Here is a 26,404-nt window from a genome sequence, read left to right as displayed (position 1 = left end):
AGAAATATTACCATATCATATGATTTGGTGATATTTTAAATTAGGAATCGTGGAATTGTTAAACTGACCCTTTCTGTAGGACCCTATTGAGAGGTTGAGCATCCATGCTAAGCTTAGTGTCAGGTCTGCGATTTCCTCTTTTTGACTATTTAGATCTGTGTTATCTCTCAAGGATCTCTGAGAATTACAAGAGCCACCCCAATCTCTGTTATAGAACTAAAGGTCTTTATGAAGATAACAATGATTCCATATAGTATCAAAGCAGTACTTACATAGAATCATGATTAGTGGTGGGTATTTCTGCTGGTCCCAAACATTTCTGTCATAGGTTATTCTGCTCTGAAAGATCTTGAGCACTGGAAGCTGAAAACTACACAGTTTCCCTGGGCCTAAACTGCCTGTTTTGGGGATTGTGTTTCAGCCACTGGAATATTGGTGGTCTCCATTAGCCAAGGTTCATGCAAGCAGTGTTTTTGGCCCACTAGATCCAAAGGGAGTAGCCGCTAGGTCCAGGATATCTTAGTTTTATGTTGTATATAATTTTAGAAACCATATTGGGACTACTTCTAGATGAAGAGATTTTCTGTTGGTGACCAAGAGTAGCACACATAGGGAAGCTTTTGTTATTAGTTGCTATAAATCCACGAAGATCATCTGAACTTATATAAAGACAGCAGATGCTGCATGGGATGTGCACAGAGGGAAGGTATGCTTCCCTATTGGACAGGGGACATGCCACAGGTCTAGGAAAGGGTTTAGCTTGCCTGAACAGCAGTTTGGCAGTATTTACCAGTTATCTGCCTTAGACCTGAACATGTGGACTGCCCTTATCTTATGCCCAGGTTTCCTCAGAAGGACAGACAGGCCAGGTGTCGTAAAAAAAGGCCAACCTTCAGAGGATGGATAGTTAGTTGATGATGGAGTGAGTAGCTCTATAGGAGTGGCTGGTTGGAGGGGGGCTGCATCTGAAATGAAGCCAAGATTCCCCAAAGCTCTAAACTCTACCTAACCAAGCAAAAACAAGTTATGAGATAACAAATGTATTTGGTCACTGAATATTGAAATGTTGTGTTATATTTATGATAATTAATACTCATTTTATTTTTGTGGAATTTGGCATTGGCGTATATTCCACATTCTGTGTATACATAATCTAATTCATTGCTCTTATTTGATGGTAGAGTAGTGGTAAAATTTGCTCAATGAATGTTTATAAATAAACATTAACACATGTTGCTAGTTGGGAAAACAATCAATTTTGGAGGATTGCAGGGAAGACTGTTATGGTTTTATATCTGTTACAAATTCAGTGCCCCGAGCCAAATATACTTTATGAGCTATTTTCATAGATAACTTGAATACTGCTTCGAGGGGAAAATATTTCAAACAAAATTTGTGATTTGTTGTAGGACTTGTTCAATTTTTGTTTGACTAACTCCTCTTAATTTATGGTACACATGAATACCTAAGCATAAGAGCTGTCCAGGATTATCGGATTGTCACTTACCTCATCTGTTTAAACTCAACTGACAGTTCTTCATGGGATATTTGGAAAGGGTCCACAAAATGTCAACAATTATTTTTCCTTAAGAAAAGTCTGAAATAGTTGAGTTTAAGCCTTGGGGATTATTGCTTCGCCTGTGGAGGAAAAGGGAACTGAAGAGTATGTCTAGACATTGGACAGGTGAAGAGTTGTTATCTAGATGATGATGACCAGCTGAAAAATGGCCCTGACTGGCTCGACAGAAGGAATCAATATTGAACTGAGTCAGATGAGTAGAAGCCTAAGGCCCAGACTGTAAAGTTTTAAGGCAACAATGGGAACTCTCCCAGAGGGATCAAGAACACCTGAGGACAAAAGATTGCATTAAGTTTCACAAAAGGATCCTTTGGGATACTTCTCTAATATATGACTGTATGTGTACAGTTCAAAATATAGCATGAGTCAAATGTAGCTGTATGTGCCCACACCACCAATATCTATGTAGCCCGTTGTTTAACCTTTTCCCCCCGGAAGAAACCACTGTTGGGAATCTTGAGCTTATTTCCCCCATGCTTTTCTTTATAATTTTATCACATATGGATGTATCCCTAAGATATATGTTTAGCGTTTGCCTCTCTTGAAACACTGTATGAGTGGAATCATATTGCATACGTGTTCTATTACTAAACTATTCACTATTTTGGAGATTCATTTATTTTGATGTGAAGGGTTTCTGAAGGCTCCCTCTTTGTAACACACAATTGTTATATTCCAAGGTTAAATTTTTTCATCAGGCTTTCAGTGCTTGTGTGTGTTTGTTTATTTATTTATTTAGAGAGACAGACATACACAGAGACAAACATCGATTTGTTGTTCCATTTATTTATGCATTCATTGGTTGATTGTTTTATGTGCCCTGACCTGGGATTGAACCCATAACCTTAGCGTATCAGGACAATGCTCTAACCGACAGAACTACCTAGCCAGGGCCTGTGTGTCCTTTTATCAACTAATATATCTTTTTTAATGAAATATATCTTTATTGATTTCAGACAGAGGAAGGGAGAGGGAAAGAGATAGAAACATTAATGATGAGAGTCATTGATCTGCCACCTCCTGCACGCTCCCCCCCACTGGGGATTGATCCTGCAACCAGGGCTCATGCCCTGACCGGGAATCGAACTGTGATCTCCTGGATCATGGGTCGATGCTCAACCACTAAGCCATGCTGGCTGGGCTATAAATAATAAATTTTAAAAAGAATTATTGGCCCCAATCTGTCAAGGGGGTCTCTGGCCGGAGATAATCCCTGGTCAGAGACAGTACTGTGCCCACAGTTCTTGTCTTGCTTGTAGGAATGAATTTAAACAAGAGACAACCAATAGTAGTGAAAGCAGGCGAGGATTTATTTGTAGGAAAGCAATACACTCAGGTAGGACCTGAGTGGGCAACTCAGCTGGCCAAAACCGAACCTCCTGCCTTGAGTGGGCAGCTCAGCTGGCTGAGACTGAACCAAGTGCCCTGATTTGGAAGTTTAGAGGATTTATACCCCTAAGCTGGAACACCCCTAGGCAAGGAACAAGTCACCCTCTCCCTCATGTCTCCCAAAAAATATATCTTTAAGCTATAAGGCTCCTTCATCTAGGTGTTAATGCCACCAGTTAGACCATGTCCTGGAGGGCTCTGAAGTTTTCCTGCTCACATAGGGGCCTGTCACCTCCATTGTCTATTTTCACACCCATTTCCTCCAAACCCCAGCTGCCTCTCCCAGTCTCTCCCAGCCATATCTTTCTCTCTGCCTTTCTAACAAACCCATGTATGTGGGGAATGATAGACTTAATCACAGTGAACCTATTTCGGCTCTCCTACTACTAAAATGACTTAATGAGATATAAGACAAAAAAGAAAGGTTATGTTTTGGCAAGAAGGAAAGGGCATTATGGTTCAATACCTTTACTTAACTAACCTTTAAGTGTGCAATTAACATTTAAAGGAAATAAAGTTTTGGAAGTATTATAGAGTAATTGCAGAAATGTAAAAAGTAGTTAAAAGCCCATGGTCTGTTAGGAGAAATTCCTTTAGATAACAGTGACAGTCATCAAAAAGTGAATTTGTGATGCATAAAAGATGAAGAAAAATCTGCTCATTTGGTGGCATAGTTACTGCTTTCCCCTTTGTTGTTTTCTTCACAATTTCAGCTCATTGACATTTTTAAGGTTGAAATTTTCATACTGACCCAGAATTGATCATTCTAACACAAATCCTGAAATATTTGAAAGAAACTGCTCAGTAGTAAGCAGAAGCAGTGGGAGGGAGAAATGGAAGCGCATGTTTGCCTATTAACTCAGTTTGTTAAACTGTTAGTTGTATTTAAAAACTTACAATTTCTAGCCTCTGCCATTATGCAGTTTTTCCCTTACAGTGTAGAGGGCATCTGAACTCATCTTTGCTGTTTATTTAGAGAATATATGTGTGCATATATATATGTAGTGGTAGTATCAATAAGGTACCTGAAATCAAAAGGTATTTAAAACTTTTAAAGTACAGAGTCCTGTCCTGGCTGGTGTGGCTCGGTTGGGCATCATCCCGGGAGGTCACCAGTTCGATTCCTGGTCAGGGCACAAGTGCAGGTTGTCAGCTCAGGCCCCAGTAGGGGGCAGCCCATTGATGGTTTTCTCTCATTGATGTTTCTCTTTCTCTCTCTCTGTCTACCTTCCTCTCTCTTGCTCTAAAAAAAAAATCCGTAAAAAGCATACTTAAAAAAAATAGAGAGTCCTTGGGCAATATAAATTTTAAACACTGGCCCAGTCCACATAATTTCACCTCTATTTTTCTTGCTCTTGCACGACCTTAACTCTTTTCAAAGCTCCTATAGTAGATGTTTCTAGGTATGTCAGAGAGTGACTTACACATCCCAAGGTTTGTGTCAGCTTCCGAGTCATAGGTGAGGGTAATTTCCTTCATTTCCCGTTCTGAACCCTCCCCTAGGGCAGTTGTGGGGAGAGGGGTGGAGTTTCCCCATGGGGCACAGCTGGTGTGGGCTGAATCCCTCTAGGTGCCAAGGATGTGTGCTGTTCTGTGGCAAAGAGTAGAAACGGGTTTCTTCCCTTGTCTCCTTTTTAAACATACTTGATTAGAGAGCATTAAAGCAGTGCTTGTCACATGGATCTCCTTTCCACAGCACCCAGACACAGGACTGTGCAGGTAAACCAGACCTAGATACACATCCATGAAATAAATATGCTGCACTGAGAATCGCCCCAGCCCTTCCCAAAATGCAAGGTTTTTTACTGGGCCCAGCCCGGCCCTCTGATCCAATCTGCCCTTCCCTTAGGCAGGAGGTTTCTCTCCTAGGAGGCCCCTTAGCCCACCACACAAATAGACTGCGAGCTGATTTCTCACACTGTCCACATTAGTCTCAGACTGCCTTGAACACCTATATTCTTTCCTTTTCTCTCTTGACATGCTTTTGATTAGCAGCTGAAGGAGAGTAGGGCGAAATGAGGAGCACTATGTCTCTCCTTTGTCTCTCTTCCATTCAGGAATTGATGGGCATGAAAACATATGAATGCCCCATCTTATACATCTTTGTCTATAAAGTTCAGTCTGTATGTAAAAATTAGGTATATTTAAGCATTGGCTACGATGCCACTTGTAACATGGGATTCTACAGGTAGCCGACTCACTCAGCACTAAGTAGTGTAATACTACTCAGTGTCTGTTACAGGCCAAACCTAATTTGCAAATGGAACCTACTAAGCACTGGCAGTTAAGTAAGCTTGTGACTCAGGCATAAAATGGTATCCAGAATCAGACTGCGTCTAAACGCACTAAATGTGTTAAATATTTCATACAGCTGAACAGAGAAAGAAAAGATGGAGCTTGCATCCTGAAGATGAGTTAACAGGTTACCCGTAGCTAGCAGAGAAACAAGATAACTCATTTCACATTCTGAGCTAAAATTTTATTTCCAGCTTGATTCATGCTAAACTTCTCTTCACAGTTAAAACTTAAAAAAAGTAAAATAAAATTGAGATGGAATATTCAAAATATAGGGAATTGATTTTTTTGGTAATTTTAATAATGGTCTTCATCTTTCTAATTTAGTTTCCCTGTAGTAAAAATTATGCAAGTTGCCAAACTGATTCTGTATGCTCCTTAATGACATACTTAAGGAAAAATCCCATTAACAGAGAAATAGCTTACAAAACAATTGAATAATTGGCATACATCAAAAATATTCAGGAAAAAATGGAAATAAAACCTTGGTATTTACTTAAATTTTTATTCTATAAAAGATAATGATATTAGTGATGAAAAACAATGGATGTTCTTAATTTCATTTGATTATAGGTGTATGTTGTTATATCAATATCAGTATTTCTTTTAAGTCAGAGAACATGACATTTTAAATCTTTAGTCTCATCAGTTACACAATGGGTACCATTGTAGGTCTAGAGCTTAATGGAAATGCAGAATTGAGTGGGAGGAGAGAAAAGACAAATCAAGAAAACAAAAGAGCACTTAGAGTAGAACATGATACAGGTGTTTCCCTTGGCTTGGGACTCATATATGTTGTCTACTCTTTTTTTTAAATATGGAAAAATCTATTACATAAAATTTACCATTTACTCATTTTAAAAAAAATAAATCTTGATTTCAGAGAGAGGAGGGAGAGAGAGAGAGATAGAAATATCAGTGGTGAGAGAGTCATTGATTGGCTGCCTCCCGCACGCCCCCTACTGGGGATCGAGCCCAAAACCCTGGCATGTTCCCTCACTGGGAATCGAACCTGGGTCTCCTAGATCCTAGGTCAATGCTCAACCGCTGAGCCACGCCCAGCTGGGCACCATTTACTCATTTTTAAGTGTACAATTAATTGGCATTAAGTATATTTCCATTGTTGGTCAACCATCACCGCTATTTCCAGGCGTTGTCATCATCACAAACAGAAACAGTATGCTTGTTAAGCTGTTACTCCCAATTTCCCTCTGTCCCCAGGCCCTGAACCTCTGTTCTACTGTCCTAAGAATTCATCTCTTCTAGATACCACATATAAGTGGATTCATATAGTATTTGTCCTTTTGTGTCTATCTTTCATGGTTCACGCATGATTTAGCATCATGTAACAAACTTCAGTTTTTTGGGCTGAATAATATTTCTTTTATGCACCACATATTATTAATTTATATGTTGATGGACAAACAGGTTGTTTCTATGTTCCGGCTATTGAATAATGATGCTATGAACATTTGTGTACAAGTATCTGTTTGAGACCCTGTTTTCAGTTCTTTTGGTATATACCTAGGGATTGAATTGTGGGGTCATATGGTAATTCTGTGTTTAATTTCTGAGAAACCATCAAACTCTTTTCCACAGTGGCTGAATGACTTTACATTCCAGTCCTCAGTGCATGAGGGCTCCTGTCTTTCCACATACTCACCAATACTTGTTATCCCCCCTCCACCTTTTTGATAATGGCCATTCTAGTGGGTATGAAATGGCACCACATTGTGGGTGCTTGTAAAAATGTTATTGTAAATGGAATTGTTTTCTTAATTTCCTTTTAGATTGTTCATTGCTAGTGCATAAAAATGCAACTGACTGATTTTTGTGTGCTGGTTGTGTATCCTCAAACTTCGTTGCATAGATTTATTAGCTCTAATAGGGGGGTTTTTTGGTGGATTATTTAGTGTTTTCTACATATAAAATCATGTCATTTGCTAACAGAGACAGTTTTTTTCTTTTCCAACTTGGATGCCTTTTATTTCTTTTACTTGCCTAATTGCTCTGGTTAGAACTTCCAAGACTATCATGAATAGAGGTGGTGAAAGCAGGCATCCTTGCCTTGTTGCTAATCTTAGCAGATAAGCTTTCAGCCATCACTCTTGAGTATGATGTTAACTGAGTTTATCATATGTGACCTTTATCATGTTGAGAAAGTTTCCTTTTATTCCTAGTTTAAGGAGTCATTTCTCAGAAATATGTGTTAGATTTTGTCAAATGCTTTTTGTCAGAGTTTTTATGTATCAGTTGAAATGATCATGTGCTTTTTTTTCTTCCTTTGTTCTATTCAAGTGGTGTATTACATTGATTGGCTTTTGTATGTTGACCCACCCTGAATACTGGGGTGAATCCCTCTTGGTTGTGGAGTGCAATCCTTTTAATACGCTAATGAATTTTTGCCTGTGGTTTCTTGTAGTTTCTTATACCAGCTTTGGTATCAGGTTAATAATAGCTTCATAGAATCAGTGAGGAAGTTTCCCTCATCTTAATATTTTTGGAAGAGTTTAAAATGCATTGCTGCTAATATTTTAAATATTTGGTGGAATCAACTAGTGAATCTATCAGGTTGTGAGCTTATCTTTGTTCGGAAGTGTTTGATTACTGATTTAATCTCCTTACTTGTTATAGGTATACTCAAATTCTCAATTTTTTTGGACTCAGTTTTGGTAGTTTGTGTGGTTCTAAGAATCTGTCCATTTTTCTAGGTTGGCATCTGTTAGCCTACAATTGATTATTCCTAGTGGCCTCTTTTAATACTTTGTTTCCATAAAATATTTTATTTCCAAAAATTATTTTATTTTATTTTATTTTATTTCTATAAAATTGTGTGTTTCTAGGAATTTGGACATTTCTTCTAGGTTAGCATTTGTTAGCATACAACTATTCCTAGTAGCCTCTTATAATCCTTTTTATTTCTATAAACTCAGTAATAATGTCCCAACTTTTATTTCTGTTTAGTTATTAGTAACACAATATATTTATATATTTATTCACATTCAGTTTTAGTTCATGTTTTGGTTAAGGTTTTAGGAAGAAGGGGTAGAAACACTGGTACTAGAACACAACCACAATCAGAAATTTATCTACTATTCTATTTTATCACTTTTAGAGTTATTAGTGCAGGTTTAATAATTCTAATAATAAAATACTAACCATTTATACTTTTATTGTTTTAGAATCTTATTAAACATCTTCCAGAGCAGAAGACACTCAATGAATTAGCACAGCTGAAGAGCGAGTACGATGACCTTTGTGAGCCTGAGCAATTTGGAGTTGTGGTACGTATCCAGCATAAGGGCCCACAAGCTCAACTTGGAGGTAACACCAGATACAGTGAAAAGAAAGACATTTCAATAGCTGACTTTCATTTAACTGTATAGCTGCATAATTGATATAAAATTGGCTGTCAGGCAAAAGAACTCCTTGTTTATTATTATTTGCCATGGTATTGAAAAATAAAGAAATTAATATGTTGTTTTAAAAATGTATTTCTTTATTTTTAATTGATTCTAGAGAGTGGAAGGGAGAGAGTGAAAATGAGAGAGAGAGAAATATCAGTGCATCAGTGCAAGAGAAAAACACTGATCTATTGCCTCCTGCATGCACCCCAACCTGGGATCAAACTCATACCCTGGCCTGGCCAGGTGTGGCTCAGCGGGTGAGCATCGGCCTAGGACCCAGGAGATCACGGTTCGATTTCCGGTCAGGGCCCAGGCCCAGGTTGCGGGCTTGATCCCCAGCAGGGGGCGTGCAGGAGGCAGCCAATCAATGACTCTCTCATTGCTGGCGTTTCCATCTCTTTCTCTTTCTCTCCCTCTCCCTTCCTCTCTCTGAAATCAATAAAGATATATTTAAAAAAACACACAGAAAAACAAAACCCCACAACCTGGGTATGTTCCCTGACTGGAAATTGAACCTGCCACCTTTTGGTGTATGGGGCAACACTCCAACTTACTGAGCCACACTGACCAGGGCTTAATCTTTATATCTTTATATCTTATAAAATATTTCAAATATCTCATGGGAATAACTCCATCCAGTGCTGATATTTAATTCTATTAATATATGGAAAATGGTGTATATATTATTTTATTAGATTTTTTTTTTCTATTTAGATCTTGAGGATGGAATCCTCCCCAAATTTAGGCTAGTAAAAAAAAGGGTACAAATTACATAATTAGCAATATTCTACACTTTTTGTGGTATATATTATGTTAGAAAAAGCACAAGAATTTTTAGATTTCCTATCAAGTGCCATTAATTGATTAAAGGTTTTAAATATACTGTTTCAAGTGGAGGGCGAACCTCATGAATATTCATCGTGCTTCAGTGTGGTTAAGTCACTGTGGAAATGCATTATGTTTCCTTATTTCCTCTTCATTTTAAGGGGTACAAAAGACGACTAGTTATAAATTATGTATTAAAGAATACAGTTACATGTTTTAAGTACTCCCCAAACCCAGTATTCAAATAATTGCAACCAAAAAATGATTGGAAAGAGGGCATGATGATTTCTTTCATTTCTCAAAGGAAGAGCTGTTTTTGACATAGGTGTGCAATGCAAGTTTGTTGGCTCTAGGAATAAACAGTTCTAGTACAGCTGCCAGCTTTCCCCTGGCTCCCTGAATATTTTCCATCTGCCTACTAAGACTTAAAATTACCTTCAGACCTAATAATCCAACACAGTGTCCGCTTCATCCAAAATATTCTATACCCTTTTTAATAGTAATATATTTGAATTGACGTGATTTGGTACTTTGCAATTTACAAATCCTGTTTAAAGTCAAAATGGGAGAGACGGGATAGAGAATGTTCCTTTTGAACATGAGCATTAACTGCTTGCCCATATTCAGAGTTTATTAATTCTCAGATACGGCACTGCATACGCTGATCTAGGATGGTTCTTTCCAGTCCTTGCAAAGCGAATCAGGACTGTATATTTGGGCTGAGCTAGAGCATGTAAATGTACCTGAGGAAGATATTTCTCTCATTTTTGATTTAGGTCAATCTGAACTGGCAAGATATTATTTATTAAAATAGCAGCACTTTAGTGTGGTATTAAATAGTAAAGTTTACTAGACCAAAGTCCACACTTAAAACCTAAGCTGCTTCAATTCATATTGTAATTGAAGCCGGGCTGTGTACCATCTGAGAATTCAGCTGTGTCATGATGGTGATGAGTTTTACAGTAGGTACACTACACAATTTCTCTGAAGCCATTTTTTTTCTGAATGTAGTTTATCTTGGAAGATGTATTAGTTTGCCAAGCAAGTCCTTCAAGAGGAATATCCTTGGTACCACAGTGTGGAAATGAAGTTTGGGGACATAAAAAGCAATATACCTTCTGAACTTAAAGCAAAATAGGAGATGGAAGAGATTTCTTGTTTATTCACATAACCATAAATAATTCTGGCACTGTGTACATGGAGTCACCTGGTCCTCTTATTTACTCTCCCTGTGCTCAGCTACATGCCTGGTGGACAAAACTCCAAGGACATCACTAAGTAGTTTGTGCTGTGTGTATTTTCTAAGGTGGTATCAGTCAGTATTTGCCAAATAAAGTTTAGGTAATCTTATATATTGCAAAGAGGTATTTGAAACAGTGATATGCCTCAGTCTTCTAAGTATACTTTGCATTGCTCAGGACAAATCTTATAATAGATGATGGGTAAATGTTTATTGAATTGAGTTATAGGACAGTTATTCAACCCAAGAGGGAGCCTGAGATTAAAAATAGCGTATTTTAGATCTGTAAAAATGAAAATTACGCTAAAACATATTTGTCCTGGTCAGTGCCGAAATTCAATTCACTTCGGCGTGGATCTACCCAAATAGTCTTTAACCCTCAAATTTTATCAGCAGCCTACATTTAGGACAAGTTTGGAGATGTGTAGAATCATCTGCACTAACGAGAGAGGCTCCAAACTGGTTGTCTTGCTTCTGCTCTCTTCCCCCCATCAAAACAATTAGTGTTGTCGTCTAAAAATCTCTAGTCATCATGGGACATCTGTATCCAAAACCTCCGGTGTTTCCCAGGATTTATAGAATAAAACCCGAGCTCCTCAGCATTCTCATGCCGCCTCTGACTCCGGCTTTCTAGCTCCCTGTTCTCTCTGGTGCACGCAACGAATTGGTTTCTTTATGACATTTTAGCTTTTACTCAGCAGGACTTTCATTGCCATTTCAGCAGTTATTTTACTTGTTTCTATTCAGTGGTCTTTCATTTTTTCATAGCGGCTGTATCATTTCTGAGCTCTCCCCTCCCCCTCCCCTTCCCCTCCCCTCTCCCTCCCCTCTCCCCTCCCCCCTCTCCCCTCCCCCCTCCCTCCCCTCTCCCCTCCCCCCTCCCTCCCCCCTCCCCTCCCCTCTCCTTTCACTTAACTACAAACAACCTAATCTCTCAGGAGCCCTTTGGCTTCAGAATCTCCAGTATCCCTTCTACCTACAGTGTCATCTCTGCCTATGTCTTTTATTGACTCATGCTCTGTCAAGCCTCAGAAAGAGGGATATTTTATTATGACCAATGGTATAATTAGTGATAGAAACCAAAATGTATTGGGGGAGTTCCTGTGTCAGCACGCTGAGCAAATTTCACACAGCATCTCGCATGTTCCTCACAACCCTATGAGACTGGGACTGTTGCTCCATAATACGGATTAGGAAGCTGAGGCCAGGGAAGGCTGGGAAGCTTGCCCGAGGTCACACAGTAAGTAGTAGATCCATAATTCAAACCCAGGCATCCTGATGCCACGGACAGTGCTTTTAACCACTGTTCTGTACTGGTGCATGTGTGTAAGATGCTTTCCTAAGTGCTTTTTTTTTTTTTTTTTTTAAAATATTACAGATGTCCCTTTTCCTCCTCAATGACCCGTCTCACCGCCCTCCCCAGTGCCTCTCCCCACCATTGTCCGTGTCCTTGGGCTGTGCATATATGCATATAAGTTCTTTGGTTACTCTATCCCACTCCACGCACCCGCCCTCCTCCATCCCTCTGACATTCGTCAGTCTCATCTATGCTTCCATGTCACTGAATCTGTTCTGTTCATCAGTTTATTAAGTTCTATAGCTTCCACATATAAGCGAGATCATGTGATGTTTGTCTTTCTCTGCCTTGCTTATTTCACTTAGCATAATATTCTCCAGGTCCATACATACTGTCCCAGATGGTATGAGATCCTTCTTCTTTACAGCTGCATAGTATTCCACGGTGTGAATGTCCCACAGCTTTTTTATCCACTCATCTACTGATGGACACTTGGGCTGTTAACAGATCTTAGCTATTGTAAACTGCGCTGCTGTGAACATAGGGGGGCATATATTCTTTCTGATTAATGTTTCAGGATTCTTAGGGTATATTCTTAATTTATTTATCTCTGCTTGGGGGCATTATTATCACCTGACTACTTTAGTTCTGTTATTTTATTACTTGTTCAGTTTTTCAGACTCCACCCTGCTCTTCTTTCCACGAAAAAAACAAATAAAAATACTTCCTCAGTCACTCAATGTCTGAAAATGAATGAATGGCTAGCTGGGTAGCTGGATGAATAAAAATCCTTCATTGGTTGGCCCCGAGGGTCCCTGATACCTGCTCCCCTCTCTTCTTTTCCTAGCATCAGTTTTTTTCAAAGATTAGCCTTTGGCTCTCCACTTCCTCACCTTCAATGAACAGCAGTCAGAAGCCTCCCATAAATAATGCACTGAAAGGGATCTACGAGAGTCCCTTAATTACCTCTCAATTGCATGGAAAATACACATCAGATCTACTCGCTTCCCATTATCTGTGCCATTGCCACGGTAGCCCAAGCCAGCATTATCCTTTCCTTTAACCATTACGATACACTTGTAGCTTGTTTTCCCCCTGGCACTTTCGCCCTTCTCCAAATCAGTCTGGGCGAAGCTGTCGATGTGACATGTTTAGAATGCGTTTGTGTTGCCCCGTCATTTATTTATCTGTTTGAAGTGTCAATGTGCCCGATGGTGCTAAGGCTACAGTATAAACTCTCCACTTACCACCTCTCTCAACTTACCACCTCTCCTACTTTCATCTCCTATTGTTTGGTTTCTTGCTCATTATGCCTCAGCCACATTGTATTTTTCGTTGTTTTTTTTCATTTGTTTGTTTATGTGTGTTTTTTAATTTACCTGCTCTTTCCTGCCTCTGGCCCGTGGCGCTTGCTGCTCCCTGCTACTCTCACTGGCTTCCTGCCGCTCTCTAGTTTAAATTGCGTTCTCCCAGTGACACCTTCATTTACCTATCAATCAAAATTAGGTCCCCCTATTAAATTCTCTCACAGCACGTTTTTTCTCTCCCTTTCTAGAAATTATGGTTTTTAATTAAGTGTTTATTTGCAAGGTTTTTTAATCTAAAGTCTGTAAACCCCCACCTGATTGCAAGAAGTGCATGTGCCATATTTATTCACATGTTACATCCTTAATCAATGTTTCTTGAATATATTAGCATAAAGGCAAAATCTAGTGGACCCTTTCAGGTCTAATTCCCTATCCATGTTGCCCTTGATAACACTGACGGATTTAGTCGTCGTCTTTTCTTGCATTTTCTAACAATAAATGTTCTTTCCTGATTTTATTTGTATAACCCTTGCCAGTGCCCTGTAGAGTTTTCATTTTTATATAATTTCCTGGATGATAAAACATCAGTTAGGGATATGCCAGAAGTGAGATTATTCCTGCCAGATTCATTAAAATCATCACCATCAAACAAACAAACAAACAAAAAAACCAATAAAATTGGCAGCATGGGGTAGGGGGCAGGATCTGGCTTTGACTTTTTGAAAGAAATATACTCATCTGAGACAGCGACTAGGCTGCTTTCTCTAAACTTTTTGGGATTTTCTTAGCAGCCATATCATTGGGCTTGCTTGTATTTCACACGTACAAAGTTAAAAAAAAAACGCCCAGAAAGAGAGGAAGAAAAAACAAAACAAATAAAAAACCCAGGGACCTTTCCTCTGTCTGGAGGCAGACCTCCTGGTAAGAAGGATATGCTGGTTCCCACACCTTCTATGATCAATAATTCTTTTCTTTAGGGGTTCGTATTGGCTGCATAGCTTCCCACTGGTACACCGTTGTAATTGTGCTGTACCTTTACCAGGAAGAAAAGCACAGATCTTTGAAAGCTCTGCCAGTTAGAACCCCCAGCAGGAGCTTTTAGACTCTTCGCAGTGTGTTTGTAGCTCAGCTGTTCTCCAACCTGAGAGCTATGGAAATTCCCACTTGTCTTGCACTGAGTATAGACCCATACTGTGTGTATCTATTAAACTAACACATCTTCTGAAAAAAAGAAGGCAATAATTAGTTCTCTTAGTAATCACTACTTTGTTTCTCTGACTTAAAAATTACCCATATTTTTTCAATTAAAATATTCTAAAGCTATAATCTAACAAAAAGATATTGAGATAGCCTTGTGCATAAAAACATTTATAATGAAAAGCACAGATTATGTGATATTGCTGACAGCACACTTCATTTTTTTTCCTCCTCTTTCTACACAAATATATTAAGGCGGGAGGAGTGGATTTATGCCCATAGATGGAAGTGCAGCTATAAAGTCTGTGCGCTTTTTAATTTTTTTAAAGCCCCATAAGAGCTTATGAGCTCTATTCAAGAGAGCTTAACCAGGTGAAAAGGAAATTCTTAAAAGCTTTTTTTTTTCCTTCTGCATATCATCAAAGGCAATTACTTTGGATGGCAAATTGTAGCTCCTCTGTTCCATTAATATTAAATCATTATTCAGGGTCACATATTCATTGGGAAAATCGCAGTTTTCTTTATTTTATCTGCGTGCATTCAGTGCTCAGCATTTTGATATGTAATGCCTTGGTTGTTTCTCTCTCCGTTCGTTCTGTCACTGTGAATGCTAGCTCTTACTTCTAATGTGCATTCGTCTTATCTGAGAAAAAGCTTGTTTAATCATTTCTGAGATCCTCTGAAAGAACACTCACGGTGATTCATTGGGAAATCCACGCATTCCTATCCTTGTTCATTTCATTAAGTTCTCATAATAATCCATTTGTTACGGGATTAACTTACTTGCATCAGCTTTCGCAAAAAAATAAGCTTTAAAAAGCATCTGAAAACTGAATATTCATATTAATCCTGTGTATGCCAATCAATTTTGCTATTGATTGTGTTTCATTAAGTTTAAAAAATCGAAAGTTTCCCCCTTCCGCCCATATGTCAGTAGTCCCTAATTCAGCAGCGTAGCAACACGGTATATGTTTGGATGGCCATTCTTGGCCTCAGACAGTTATTTTCAAAAGGATGTTTTGAAATTCTTGCTCAAATTCTTAGTATGAGTCTTCTGAGTTGACAGTGTCTTTTGGGACAGACACTGTTACTGTGCTCTGTTTCAGACCAGATGCGTAGATGTTTGTTGATGCATCATTTCCACATATCACTATCTTTGGGGAAAATATTTTTTATCAACACAGCATTGTTTTTCTGGTAGAGAGTCAGTTTCCAACACTCTGTTTTTCCAAAGCCTGGTTTTACAGATTAACTATTGCTCTTATCTCTCCTGACAGTTAATATACAAACATTTGCCATTGAGTCTAGGTAGCAGGCACACTAGGATTATTTTGTCCAGGCCACGTACTAGGTGTACTGCAGAAAGCGCAGCGAGGAGCAGGAGAAACCTTGCCCTTGAGGAGGTGGTTGTTACAAGAGGGTAAGAACCTTATTTATTGAGCAGCGAATCACAGATGTTCCTGCTCTGTTTCCATACTATACTAGCAGGCAGAGTTTTGCTCAGTCATTGAGTCTGGATCTCACAACTTTCTTTTGTTTAATAATACTTTATTAAATTTATTGGGGTGACATTGGTTAATATGAACATATAAGTTTCAGGTGTGGGTTTCTATGTTACAAGATCTGTATGTTGCTCTTTGTGCCCACCACCCAAAGTCATATCTTCTCCCGTCACCATATATTAGGACCCCTTTCACCCCCCACCCCCTTCCCTCTGGCAACCACCATTCTGCTGTTCATGTCCACCAGTTTCAGTTTTATATCCAACATATGAGTGAAATCTTATGGTTCTTAGCTTTTTCTGTCTGACTTATTTCACTTAGGATAATACTCTCAAGGTCCATCTATGTTGTTGCAAATGGCAGTATGTCATCATTTCTTATGGCTGAGTAGTATCCACTGTGTACATGTCCCACATCTTCTCTATCCAGTCCTCTATCGCAGGACACTTTGGTTATTTCTATACTGAAGTGAACATAGAGGTGCGTATATCTTTGTGAACACATGTTTTCTAGTTTTTCAGGTACATACCCAGGAGAGGAATTGCTGCGTTGGATGGTAGCTCTATTCTTAATTTCTTGAGGAATCGCCAGACTGCTTTCTATAGTGGCTGTACCAGTCTGCATTCCTACCAGCAGTGAAGGAGGGCTCACAACTTTTATAGGCAGTTTTGCCTCCTGAGTAACTTACATCCACCAGACTATGTGACTTCATCATTATGACCTTTAGGATAATCACTGATACAAAATTATTCCGTATATTCAATGCTCAGTGGGTCGTAATATTTAACTCTTTGGGGAAAACACCTTATAATGCATGTGGATTAGTTGCAAATGTATCTGTTCATTCTAATGAGGTCTTAACATTATATTTTGAAGAGACTGGAGGATCAGTTAGGCTGAGATATGATGGTAGTTGGAGAAGTGCTTAGCAGTGTAAAAGGAATAGAAATAGCCTTAAAGGTGAGCAACAGGTGACTGCAGGAGTGGTGTGTGGTCCCCTCCTCCCCCCTCGCATGTGCCTGTTATACTTGTGCCTCTTCAGTTTCTCTCTGGCTTCTTTTGGTACTTTGGCAGTAGATCAGTATTCAGAAGCTCTATAGGTGGCAAAGTGTATAAAATTCAAATTATGTATAAACTGTGTCCAACTCTTTGGGGAAATAACCCACTTGTAGCTGCTCTCACTAAAGCTGTCAATGCACATTTTTTTAATATAGTGCCTATCAGCTAAAGAAATGATAGCTGCTTGATGCGATTTGATGGACAAGTATCTTGTCACCCACATAAATCCCCTACATAAGACGATACCATGGTCAGCATCCCTCAGCACTTGAAGGACTGAATTATAAAACAATGGCTGCCAGTCAAATAAAATGCTGCCAGGGACCACAACTAAAGGCAAACATACATTTCAGCTGAGTTTTTGTTTTATTTACCTATATCAGTTAGGTGCACTCAAGTGCCTTTTCTGAGACACGAGCCTTTTAATAATATTATCTGTGGCTGGGGATGTCACTCAGTGCTTTCTGTTATTTCAAAGCTTAGTTATCCAGGACATTTCCGTATGCACCCAAATCCTCTAATGGAGATTCAGCTGTTGTCTATGAACGAACCCTGGTCTGTTCATAAAAATTCACACTTATGATTGCACCAAATCCTGTTAGTACGATCCATGTGTGCTGGTTCGATGCCCCTGTTAAGAGATGCACCCAATATAGCTTCACCTCCTCCAGAGGGTCTTGATTTCGCAGTAACACATTTTCAGTGATAACATTTCTAATAGAAAGTGTGTATTTAAATAGCTAAAGGGAGCAGAGCACAACATGTACAGTGTATTCAGTAGATAATGAGCACTGATCTTCACTACGCCTTGGAAACACAGGTTCCTCACCTGTTCCTTGGGCCATTTGAAGACTTAACCAGTGGTGTCCCTGCCAGTCATCTCTGTTGCAGTTACTCATGCGTACTGCTCCCAGTAGGACTCCAGAGGCAGTGTGCTGCAGTGGTTGAGAGTCTGGGTTCCATGGCCTAACTGTTTTAGTTCAAATCTCTAGGTCTTCAATATGCTATTTGACATTGTGCAAGTTACTTAGTGTTTCTGTGCCTTACTCTTCTCATCGTTAGAATGAAACTAATGCTAATAATCTTTCCCAGTTATTTTCAGAATCAATTATATATATAATATAACATATATAAAATAAAATACACTCTAGAAAAATGTCTGGCGCAAAGCACTCAATACCCATCACTGTTATTATTATTATTCAAGTATATTTTTTGGTCACGTTATTTCCGTTGGAGCTGGTATTAAAAAAAACATAAATTCGTGCTCTCTGGTTTTGTGGGCCAAGGATTGAACTACAAAGGCCCAAAAGGATAAAAATATGAATGAAGACTAGTGGTATCTGAACTGAAGTGACACTGAAAATCTGTGTCAGCCTCAGGTTTACATTTCTTGTTGATCGGGGCCCAAGGCCCTCCTGGTGAGCCAGCTCAGCACATGCTGACTAGCACCTGATAAAAGTAGCTCTGGCTTTTATTTTAACCATCAGGAACACTGAAAATCTATTCCTTAAATATCTAAAATGTATGGAAAACGTGCTTCTGTGCTAATGACTGCCAGTTACCAGTGAAAGGGAAGGAAAAATAAAGTGGGGAGGGATTTGAAGACAGTGGTAGAGGCATAAGTGAAGGCAGAGAAATATGGAAAAACTTAGTGAAATTCCCCCACAAACACACATGAGGAGATTAACACTTTTTAAAATTTTATTTATTTATTTTAAATACATCTTTATTGATTCAAGAGAGAGGAAGGGGGCGGAGAGAGAGAGAGAGAGAAATATTAATGACGAGAGAGTCATTGATGGGCTGCCTCCTGCACACCCCCGGCTGGGGATCGAGTCCCCAACCCGGGCATGTGCCCTGACCAGGAATCAAACCGCAATCTCCTGGTTCATGGGTCGATGCTCAACCGCTGAGCCAGGCCAGCCAGGCAGGAGATTTTCACTTTCATGGAGACATAGACTTTAGTGTGGTTAGCTTCTCATTCCGTGGCCTTTACATAGAATCTTCAGGTACTTTGGTCCAAATTCTACCCCTAGTATATACCTCATATATTCTTAACCTATAATAAGCCTTTTTTCACAGCCTTTTGTTCTCTCTAAACCTTTCTCTTGGTCCCAGTTTGTTCTCTCTATCTTTATCTTTATCTCTATCTCTGTCTCTGTCTCTATTTCTATCTCTGCATCTATCCCTATCTCTTTCTCTATCTCTGTCTTTATCTCTGTCTCTATGTCTGTCTCTGTGTTTATTTTATCCATTTGTATTCCTCTGTTGTGAAGCCTTAATTAAACATGGTAGTCGTAAGAACTTCAAGCTTCCTGTTCCTTCAGTGAGCATCTTTAGCACTTAATTTCTGCTTACCCACTTAGAGTCATCTGCTGCTTTTATCACTAGCTGTAGTTTTCAAGTGACTGGGTTATGAGTTTTAGGCAATATTGGGAACTTTTTTGAGAAGGTGGTGCGTCTTATACCTGCCATCTGAGCACTAAAGAAACAGTAGGCTGATTTGAATATTACCCTGATCATATAAAAAAGCAAGTGATAAGTGATAAGACCTACATAAGTATAGAAACAGGTAGATATTCCCAGCATACTTTGATACATCTGCCTATAAAATCATGAAAGCATATAGGGGGATTACTAGAAGGCAAAGGTTAATCTTTGGAGAGGCAGACACCATGGTTAATGGGCAAGTTCATTTCAAAGAAGAAAAGCGATGGGCTATGCCTTGCTTCCATATTAGAGCAGATACGGTCTATTCCACAGCTCATTTGATGCTTCTGAAGGGTACTTTGTGGCTTAAGGACTTTTATGTTGCATATTATTTCCTGTTATCTACAGATACCTTAGTGCCTATTGAGTGCCTGGCATTTGTATTCAAGAAACTAAGCTACATGTGCACAAAATAAATAAAATTAGGATCGTTAATAATTTCTTTTCATTGTGTGTGTGCTTGTGTACGTTCATGTGTGTCTACTTTCCTCTTACCTCTCTCCCAGAATTCATTTGGTGATTGAGTGAAAACTAGTTTAAACACTTGGAGTTATTGCCTGGCTGGCGTGACTCAGTGGTTGAGCATAGAGCTGGGATCCAGGAGATCGCAGTTTGATTCCGGGTCAGGGCATATGCCTGGGTTGCAGGCTTGATCCCCAGCAGGGGGTGTGCAGGAGGCAGCCGATCAGTGTCTCTCATTGATGTTTCTCTCTTTCTCCCCCTCTCCCTTCCTCTTTCTGAAATCAATAAAAACATTTCAAAAAAAAAAAAAAGACTTGGAGTTACAGAAAATAAAAGACTAAAAAAAGTTATTATTGTAGGAGCTATACCAAAGGCACTAGAAAATGTGCACCAATACTACGAAACAAATAATTAACCTAAGTTGGAATGTTTTGAAGAAAACCAATATAGAATTCTTGAATAATGTACTGAAAAGTAAGTTCATATGATTTTACCATAACCTAATCATTTAACATCAACATTCTGTGAAATAGGTGAAATTCTTTAGAGCATATATCAGTGTTTTAATATATTTCATGAATAGAAAGTATAGGTTTAAAAATTACTAAATGCTTTATAAGAGCTAGTCCTCTGATTTCAAGCAGCATGTTAATAGGTGATATTTTAGGAAATGTGGTTCTATTCATATTTTCTGTCATTATGTACATTTTTTATCTGTGACCCAACTATTCACTCGACTCAATTTCATATTTGTAAATTTTCATAGTTTACCTCAGGGACAGAGTTTTGGCAGTTTAAATGCTATTGATGACTAATACAGTCAGCTATTGATGATTATACAGTCAACATGCAAGTTTAGCTTCAATAATATCTTAATGCTCCATGGATGACTTAACTTGTTTCAAATGGAACAGCTGGTTTTTAAACTTTCATACAAATATTCTTTTGAAATGCCTAAATCAAGCAAAAAGAATATTTTTTAAAACCCAGGGAAAACTCATTTTATGCAGAAACTTTGTAGTATTGTCTATAAAATTATCCCCACTAGAGAGAGAAATACCAGGCTTTAAATATATTCTTATAGACCCTTCTTTATCTTACAGATTAGCTCGGTGAAAATGTTGCAGCCTCGTCTCAACAGCATTCTTTTCAAGCTCACATTTGAAGAACATATAAACAACATCAAACCAAGCATCATAGCGGTAACTCTTGCCTGTGAAGAACTGAAGAAAAGTGAAAGCTTTAACAGGCTTTTAGAGTTAGTTCTTTTAGTTGGGAACTATATGAACTCGGGCTCCAGAAATGCGCAGTCTCTGGGCTTTAAGATCAATTTTCTTTGCAAGGTAAGATAACATTTTTATTTCTTTATTACATTTTATAATGCTTCTTTACAACAGTCTCTTCTGTGAAGGGTCTGTTCTGAATAGCAATAGTATACAATCCATAAAAGTATGCTTTAAAAAGTGAATTTTACATGTGAATGATATCTCAATTAAAACAGGTAAGTAATTCTTCAGTTGCAGTAAAATCTCAGTGGCTGTGCAGATGCCTTTGTGGTATGGTACTAGACTCTTTCCGATCAGGTATTACTGAGTTGAGTTTATAGATCAAGAAAATTTGCTTTTCTAATATAGATGCAATCTTGAATTTCAATCTCTTTCTACTTATTTTACGCCTCTCCAAAAAGTATTTGATGAATGAAATTCAGTGAACAGCCAGAAATTTTTTCTTGAATGTGCTTGGCTTATTCTAAGAAAATAATACTTTTTATAGTTGAGTAGTGTTGAATTACTAAGCTTATATGATGTGTCTAGTGCATTTACTAAAAGTTTTTAAAAATCAAGTGATAATTATCTTCTTGTTTGGATCAGGCCATTCCATAGTATTTATTATTTTTGAGATTTCAATTCTTATGAAAAGTAAACAAAGAAACAGAGAAGTACAGCCTGGCTGGCGTGTCTCAGCGGTTGAGCACTGACCTAGAAGCCAGGAGATCGCGGTTGGATTCCCGGTCAGGGCACAGGCCCGGGTTGCGAGCTCCATCCCCAGCAGGGGGCGTGTGGGGGGCAGCCGATCAATGACTCTCTCATCATTGATGTTTTTCTCTTTCTCCCTCTCCCTCTCCATCCCTCTCTCTGAAATCAATAAAGACATATTTAAAAAAAAACCAACAACAACAACAAGAGAGAAGCACAGAAGTGATCGTATATGTCCCTTTCTAGGCTAGAGCAATCCACCTTATTCAGAAAAGATCTGTCTGTTGCAGAGAGAAAGCTGAACAGACTGAGGGGAAGGCCTGCAAGAAAGCCAGAGACGAAAATAAATCTGAAAACAAGCAATCTATCTTTGACATTTCACCATTCTCTTTTTTCTCTCACATCTGAAAACATTGCAGAACTTTGCTTGGTTCTTGAAGTATATTATAACAAGAATCCCAGATCTAGGAATGGATATAAATTTCTTCTCTCTTCATGCATTAAATAGATACGTATTACATCTACACGGACAAGCATTTTAATATGTATCAAAAATGATCTGCTTCTGGTAGTTCCAGCTCAGGCAAAGAATAGCATTTGTAGGTAATAGGACATATAATGGAATTCTGTCGTTTTGCTTCTGCTTTATTTTTGAGGGATATAAGGAAAGAGAGAAAGGAGACTGTCCAGAATGTTAAATTTGTCAAAAACATTTTTACTCCTCCTCCTTGTGATAATTAGGGGACTCGTGAAATTATTTTACAGTGCTGGGGAGTATAAGGCAACGCTTGCAATAAGCTGGAATAAATCAGAGCCAGACTTGTAGGACAAAACCAAATATTTAAGACTTTTTCATTGTACTTCATATCATATATTCATAATAAAATTACCTTTTACCAAGATGCTACTTGTTTAGAGTACATGCTACATGTACAATGAGTGAATCTTAAAGTTTTCTTGGCTGGCAATTATAGAAATATTCGAAATTAAAAGAATGTAATTGGAAGATTGTATTGTATACCTATTTCACATTTAATTCATATAAAGCGATATTTAAAATAATCTGTCCTAATTTGGATAAACACCTACCTTTTTTAAGTGTCTTAACTTCACACCATTGAAATTAATTACACAAACAGATTTTCTTGAAGCAAGAACGAGTAAGTCATTTATACACAGGAACAAAAGATAATCTCACAGAAAGATTTTACAGTTACATCTCAGAGTTGGGGGAGAGGCTCCTTCCTGTCATCTCCCTGTCAAATACAAGTTCTTCTACACAGCGCTGCACTGACATCTATCACTGGAGGGACGCTCAAAGGATTTGGCACAGAGATTTTTGCCAACTTCAAATGAAATAAAAAACAATCTTGTGGGAAATGCTATCATGTAGTAATTGGTGTTCTCAAAGAGAAAGAGGTGAAAGTTTTACAGCCTCACCCCTCCACCCCCCATTTTTTCAGCAGGATTTCTATCGTGTTATTAAGAAAGAGAGCTAGCATATGTATGCGTGATATTCCCATAATGTCTAGGATTAAAAGGATGTTCCTGGGGTACAAAGGATTCGGAGTAGATGTAAATGTCTAAAATGACAGAAATTTACTGAAGTACATAGAAATAGCTTAGGTTTGTAATCTGTTCGAAACGGAATTAACTAACTACTGATGTGTGATTAGCTAGAATTGCTGTTGAATTCTAGTTATATTATAAAAGATTACTTGATTGATTTTTCTCAGTGTTAGTTTTTTTCTTAAAAAGTAGCTCAGGGAACTTTCTTTGTAGAGCACTGATTAGGCTTTAAATATGATACCATTCAACTACCTCAATTATTCTAATGATGACTTTCTTTCTCAGTGAATTTAAAACTGCAATCCAACATTTTTTCACGAGAAGCTATAGAGTATATTAAAATATTCACCTAGTTTCAAAGGAGCCATGGCCAAAGCAGTTCACCTTATTAGCTGGATCTTGTAGTAAAGTTGTATTAAAAATTTAGATGGTCACAGTTGGCTCCTGTAATATTTAGGGGGAAAAGGAAAACAGATGGGTGAACCTAAATGTCACTAAAGGTGATCCTTACTTTAAGTCCTACCCTCACCACAAAATGCTTTGTTAATTTTCAGCAATGAATTATCACCTTGTGTGAGTCACCAAACCAGGGTGCTGAACTGGAGTAAAAATCATTTCCATGCAGATGAGTTCCCAGTGTCAGCTTGTCCCACGCTTGCCTGTTGGTTATTAATGTTCTAACCAATAGCAGTGTCACACCGCAGGTTCATTTGTTGTTTATGTTTTCGCTATATAATAACGTATATAGTCTGCATAAAAGCAGAGCATTTAAAAATACTCAGCACTCCCTGGGCGCTAAGTTTTGTGGGTACTGCATCAGATCGGGTTCTTTGCAAGCAACAGAAAGTGACGCTGCCTGATGTAAGCAAAAAGTGGTATTGATCCGGGAGGCTATCAGGGAGCTCAGCCAGGAACTGAGGACAGGGTGAAGAACTTGGCCTTTAAAAGAACAACTGTGGCAGCTTTGAGAACGCAGGGAGTAAGAATTAATCGAAAGTCTTTTCAGGAAGTTGCCTTTTGGGTGTATTAGCTCCAAGTATTTTCTCTTTCTTTCCCTGCCTTTGATTCAAATTCTAATTAGGAAAAGAAACTAATTGGCCTACTGTGGGTTCCAGGAACACCCCTTGTCCAAGGGGGGGGGCGGGCAAAATTCCTTGATTGACAGTGCTGCTGGACGACCTGAGATGGAAGCTTGGCCATGCCCCAAAGGCTACTGTGAACCAAGGGAGGGGTACCCAAGGTTAGGGGCAGGTGAAGGGACACCAGGCGGGCTGAAACTAAGGCAAAACAAAAGAGATGGTCGGTTTTGACAGCCAGGGGGATGTTACAATACAGAAGACACCCAGAGACTTCAGGAAGCTTGCAGTGCAGAGGAGTAGCCAGAAAATATACATAGAGTATTATGTAACATCACAAGATCCACTGTCAATGATTACAGAAAGCAATGGCCATTGAGATGACAGCGATATTGGCGGGACCCCAGAGGAGGGAAGAATTTTTGATGATGGGGGTGGAGGTTGGTAGTAAGGTAATTTGGAACAGAAGGATCTTGAAGAATAGTTAGAATTCCGCTACATGAAGGGCTGAAGCCATGCAATACAGGGTGACCCTGGGCTCAGAACCTACATGCTGGCTTCCATTTTGCTAATTACTAGCCAAGTGCTCAAGGCTAAATCACTTCTGCTGCCTGAACCTCAGTTTCCTCATCTGTGAGTGAGGAAATACTGTGACCTTTGTCTTTTTTGATAGGGCTGTTTTCAGAGTCCAATAAAATGATCTTTGTCAGAGTTCCTTGAAAAATTGTAACATTAAACAAATGCTAGTAGTTCTTTTTAATGAGGGTGTACAACTAGGGATACTCATGTGTCTGAGAACAAATGAGGAAACCTCACTGCCTGGAATTTTGGGTGTAATTTGGAAACAAGTGATAACACTAGTAGGCAGGTTGTGAAAAGAGTTATATACTAGTTTGCATACCTTATCTCCATGACTATATATATATACACACACACACACACACACACGCATGAAAATCATTTACAGCCCATTTCATAGCTTCTGAAGACCAAAAGCCTTTCTTTTTCTGCTTTGAGTTAATATCTCCTTTGCCTGTACTGTGATTTTCTAGTGATTCTAGTTAGAGATAACAAATTATAATACAGTGGGATGATGTGCTTTTGTATAGATGTGACATCATGTCATACAAAGAACCTGAAGGAAACATTTAGGTTTACTGTAAAGAAAATTTTAAATATCTTTAGGTCACTGGGAGTAACATGATTATGTAATTGTGCTACTTTTTTCTAAGAGTCACCATTTATATGAAGTATAAGTGACACATGACAGGCCTCATTTCCTCGAGGTCACTCCATGGTAGAAATGACAGAATGTTACAGGCACCGTCCTAGTATACAAAGGACAGCATCCACCTCTGCTATAGAAGTTGTAAGAAGGAAGACTAAATAGGTTCACTTTCATTGTGACATAGAAGAAAACGAACCAGATGATGTGATTTGGGAGGAAAATGACTTCTGTCAGTGGAAGCAAGACTGAAAATATGTCAGGCAAGAGAAAATCTACAAAAGACCTAAGAAAAAAGCCATATCTATGCACTCTAAAAATTTCAGTCTGTGTAATCATTTTTAGCTGAAATCATGTGGATTGTGTTCATATAAACTTAGAATCTCAACATCAGAAGGTATCTAGTCCAGCCTCTTTAGTCTGCAGGTGAGAAAACTGATGCTCAGAACAGTGGAATACTTTGCTTAGTATATTGGTCATCTCAGGTTGTCATAACAATACCACAG

At 38.6% G+C, this 26,404-nt stretch overlaps 1 protein-coding gene across 1 annotated transcript in view; it reads left to right on the top strand.

Annotated features, from left to right (window-relative positions):
- DIAPH2 (diaphanous related formin 2) overlaps window positions 1–26,404 on the top strand; it is a 757,596-nt gene that overhangs the window by 352,694 nt on the left and 378,498 nt on the right. Inside the window, exons 23-24 of the mRNA XM_081126081.1 lie at window positions 8,446–8,547; window positions 21,156–21,395. Of these exons, the coding sequence (XP_080982207.1) occupies window positions 8,446–8,547; window positions 21,156–21,395 (342 nt within the window). The remainder of the gene's footprint in view (window positions 1–8,445; window positions 8,548–21,155; window positions 21,396–26,404) is intronic.

This window comes from Miniopterus schreibersii (assembly GCF_964146895.1).
Source record: "Miniopterus schreibersii genome assembly, chromosome: X".
NCBI classification, from domain to species: Eukaryota; Metazoa; Chordata; class Mammalia; order Chiroptera; family Miniopteridae; genus Miniopterus; species Miniopterus schreibersii.
The sequence above is the reverse complement of the archived record's forward strand: the minus strand, read 5'-3'. Positions and strand labels throughout refer to the sequence as shown.